The sequence below is a fragment of the Monoraphidium neglectum genome, assembly GCF_000611645.1.
Source record: "Monoraphidium neglectum strain SAG 48.87 unplaced genomic scaffold scaffold04448, whole genome shotgun sequence".
Taxonomy (NCBI): domain Eukaryota; kingdom Viridiplantae; phylum Chlorophyta; class Chlorophyceae; order Sphaeropleales; family Selenastraceae; genus Monoraphidium; species Monoraphidium neglectum.
In genome coordinates this window covers 1-3,894 of record NW_014009181.1, presented here as the reverse complement: position 1 = coordinate 3,894, position 3,894 = coordinate 1, and the positions used below count along the sequence as shown (strand labels likewise).

Sequence of the window (3,894 nt, the reverse complement as noted above, 5' to 3'; positions counted from 1 at the left end):
CCCCGCCGCTGCCAGCTCGCCCAGGTGCCCGTTCATCTCCCGCGCCACCCGGGGGTCGGGCAAGTGGGAGCAGGACGTGTAGCGCGCCCACTCCAGCTCGGCCGCGCGGCTCACGGCGGCGGCGCGGCGGGCAGCCGCAAGCTGAGCCCCTGTGGCGCGGCTGGCGTCGCTGCTCGTGCAGCGCAGTGTTTTGAGGGGGAGAGGAGGTCGGGGATGGAAAAAAAGGGGGAGGATTGGGTGTGTTGCACTGCTACATATTGTATACTTTCAATGCACAGGACGTTCCCGAAGCTTCATCCTCTGGTGAGGAAGTAGAAAAGGTATCGTGCACACATGCAATTTCTGGTCAACCATCCAGATCTTGTTTGGTTGAGGGTCAGGGCGGAAGCGGGACAGCACAGGCTAGGCACAGGGTCGCAGCCGTCCTGCCGGTGTGCGCGAGCGTTATTGTCCATATTCGCACCGCTGCCGCCGCACGCGCTCCGCCTGCACCGCCAGGTGCTGCTCGAGCAGCTGCCGCCGCTTGAGCTCCACCTCCGCCGCCAGCCGCCGGGCCTCCTCCTCCGCCTGCAGGCGGGCCTCTGCATTGCCAGAGCGTGACGCGGAAGGACGGCGCGAGCGCATCAGTAGGCCGTGGCTTGCACCACAGGCGAGGAGGCGGGGCGCAGCAGGCCTCCGGCTAGTGCTTGGGCGCGCAGCACGCACCGCGTCAGCGCGCTCACCCTCGGCCAGGCGGCGCGCCTCCTCGGCCTTCTTTCGCTCTGCCTCCTTTTCCTCCTTCGTCTTCTTCTTCTTTGGCTCAGGCATGGCGAGGGCGCCTTGACCAGCTGCGCGTGCAGCGCTGCGTTTGACCACAGCGGGGGTCGCGACCCTCAGAGCGGTGTAACGACAACCTTGGTAATTGAGTATCGCGTCATTGAATTTTTCCCCTAATCCACTAGCGGCTTGCCGCCGACAGGGCTCTTTTTACACACACTGCGACGAACACACTCCGCTTCGGGTGACTTGCAATGTAGGCGCGTGCGCAGATATGTACCGCGAATCAAGACAATAGGTACATCTTCATCAGTACACTCAACCAAAGGCGTTTCTACAGCGATCTGGGATCTTCAAGCCTCGTGCCCTCATAGGAAGTGTAGAGCCCAATGCGGGGAATACAAAGCTCCTGCAGCTTGGTGGATGGGCGACGATCAGCCTTTGTCAGGTGAAGCGGGCGTCAAAGCGGCGGCGGCGCTGGCGGTCATGTGTTCAGTGCACCCTGCTACTGCGAGCCGACGACCATTCCCAGCTGCGGTGCCACCGCTGCCATGTCACATACATCCCACCACGTTCAATTGCGGGTACAAACCGTACCCGCCCGCCCTCAGGCCAGCGCAGCGGCGGGCGCTCAGCAGCAGGACGGGCGCACGCCCAGTGACGCGGCGCGTCGCAGCTGCGCAGGTGAGCATGGCATGTGCATGGCATGCTCCCCCATGTCACGGTTGACCCGCCACGCCTCTGGGCAGGACCTTTACACATCATGCACTCGTGCCTGCCATGCCCAAACCCCCATGCAAAGCCATCTCCCCCTCCCCCTGCGCCAACGTTATGACAACTCCATGACTTTGCACACGCGTTTGCCGTCGCCTGCGCCCCCGCCGCAGGCCGCCGCCGGCGACCCCATCGCTGCGGCGGAGCAGCCGCCCGCCGCCGTCGCCGCCGCCTCGGCCGCGCCAGCTGACAACTTGGATGTGGAAGATGAGGAGGCAAAGAGTGAAGAGTATACAGAGGAGATGCAAAAGAAGATGGGGACGACCCTCACATACCGCCACGAACTGGGCATCAACTGGAACGAGATCATGCCGGATCTTTACGTGGGAAGCTGCTTGCAGGTGGCTCGGGGCGGGGGGAGGGCTCCGGGGGCGCGCGTGCAGGGGCGGGCGAAGCGCACGTCCGAGCAGGCGGGTGGCTGCGGGCGCAGCCGGTCGCAAGGGGCGACCGGCGGGAGGGGAGGCGGCGGTGCAGAAGCCGGACCCCTGGAATCACTCAGGGATCTTCACAACACACACACACACACACACACTCACATACACACACACACACACACACGTGCAAACACACACATACCCGAAAACACACGCACACGTGCGTTTGTTCCTCCTCTTTCCCCTGCTCCTCGGCCCCTGCAGACCCCCGCCGACGTGGACAGGCTGGCCGAGGCCGGGGTCACCACTGTCTTCAACCTGCAGGTGTGGGGTGCGCGGCAGCCGCGCCGCATGCGGCAGTCGTCTGCGCTTCCCTCGAGGGCGCGCGGCACGCCGCTCTCGCAGGCGCGCTGGCCCCTCCGCACGGCAGGAGCGGCGGACGCTCGCTCCTCAACAATCTCACGCGTGCCTCGGCTCGAAACCCATGACTGTGCCATCCCTGCAACCCCCAGGAGGACTGCGACATGGATTACTTTAAGATTGATATTGAGGCCATCAGGGAGCGCTGCAGGGAGCGGGGGGACATAAAGCACGTGCGGTTCCCCGTTCGCGACTTTGACCCGTTTGACCTCAGGTGGGAGGGGGGAGCCATGCGTACGTGCATGCACGCCTGTATATGTATATGTATGTGTGTGTTTGTGATTTAAGGAGGGTGGGACGGCTATGCCTAGGAGTGTGGTGGGGTGGGCGGTTGCACAAGGGCGGAGCAGCATGGATCCAGGGTTTGGATGATGTGGTCTCAACCAGATGAGCATGTGTGTATATTTGCGTGCGTGTGTGTCTTTGAGTGTGTGCGTGTGTACTGAGTGGGTGCACATTTGCGTGATGCTCAACCAGCAAAGGCAAACCATGAGCTTTGGAGGTCCTTTGTGAGCTCCTGCGTGTCCTCTTGACCCTGAAGCTCACAACCCCCGCGCCACCACGCCCTGCGCTACAGGAAGAAGCTGCCAAAGGCCGTGGCCCGGCTGGCGCACGCCCACCAGCCCAAGTTCGGCATCGCATACATCCACTGCACAGCAGGCGGGTGGACTGTGGGGGTTGGATACGAACCGTTCCAGCGAAAGCCCCGCTGCGCCCGACCCGCCCCGTACCTGCGCAGCGCGGCGCTGCCCTTCCAGCCTCTCCTACGATCCACACCGTGACACCTGCACTCTGCCGACCGTTTTTCTACAGCCCAAATCCCTCACCCACAACTCCTAACCCTCGCCCTCGCAACTTGGCAGACACACACACACACACACACACACACACACACGCGCGGGTGCGCGCGTGCGCACACACACACACACACACACACACACAAAGAACTACACATGCCCCCACCCCGTCAGGCATGGGCCGCGCCCCCGCCACCGCGCTGGCCTACATGCACTGGCTCAGGGGCTGGGACCTCCAGGAGGCCTACGACCACCTGACAGGTGGGTGACATCATGATGATGTCATCTGGTGACGTCATGATGACGGGCTGGGCAGGGCGCAGCCGGCGGGCCGGGCGTGATCTAGCCGTTGTGGCTGCGTGGGCACGGCCCCGGGAGCTGCCCTCTGTTGCTCGATAAGGCCACTGCCCCCTTGTGTTGGGTGAAGCAGCGGGCGCCTGGTATACCAAGGGCACATTGAATGCTGCCTGGATGCACTGTTGCGCCGCGAGCGTGCGCAGGCACCTCGCAGGCACCTCCTGAGGTTGTCCTAATGCACCTGGGGTTTGCACGTCCACCAGCAAACGTCAATGACACGGCACCTCCGGCCTCTCCACGCTCCAAGGAGGGATGGGTCCATGCGCCCGTCCCTCCTTGGCGCGGCTCCTGTCCTGCGCCTACCTGCGCTGCCACAGCACCCACTGCTCCCACCCATGCGCCCCCTTCCCTTCCCTCGTTGCGCCGGTGTGCGCCGTGCGGCCCCATCCTCTCTCGAACACCCCCCACCCCACCCC

The 3,894-nt window shown here is 64.0% G+C and overlaps 2 protein-coding genes across 2 annotated transcripts; one reads left to right on the top strand and one right to left on the bottom strand.

Moving 5' to 3' along the window:
• Positions 1-444: 444 nt before the first annotated feature.
• On the bottom strand, positions 445-807 carry MNEG_14386 (hypothetical protein; the record flags this gene model as incomplete). Its single annotated transcript, XM_014037142.1, has 2 exons — positions 445-581; positions 723-807. 2 exons carry the CDS (start codon positions 805-807, stop codon positions 445-447), a joined length of 222 nt encoding a protein of 73 aa, XP_013892596.1.
• Positions 808-1,598: 791 nt separating this feature from the next.
• Positions 1,599-2,995, top strand: MNEG_14385 (hypothetical protein; the record flags this gene model as incomplete). The annotated part of the gene is made up of 4 exons (XM_014037141.1): positions 1,599-1,871; positions 2,169-2,228; positions 2,417-2,538; positions 2,902-2,995. Coding segments are annotated over 4 exons (549 nt in total), but the record flags the coding sequence as incomplete, so codon positions are not given.
• Between the last annotated feature and the right edge of the window lie 899 nt (positions 2,996-3,894).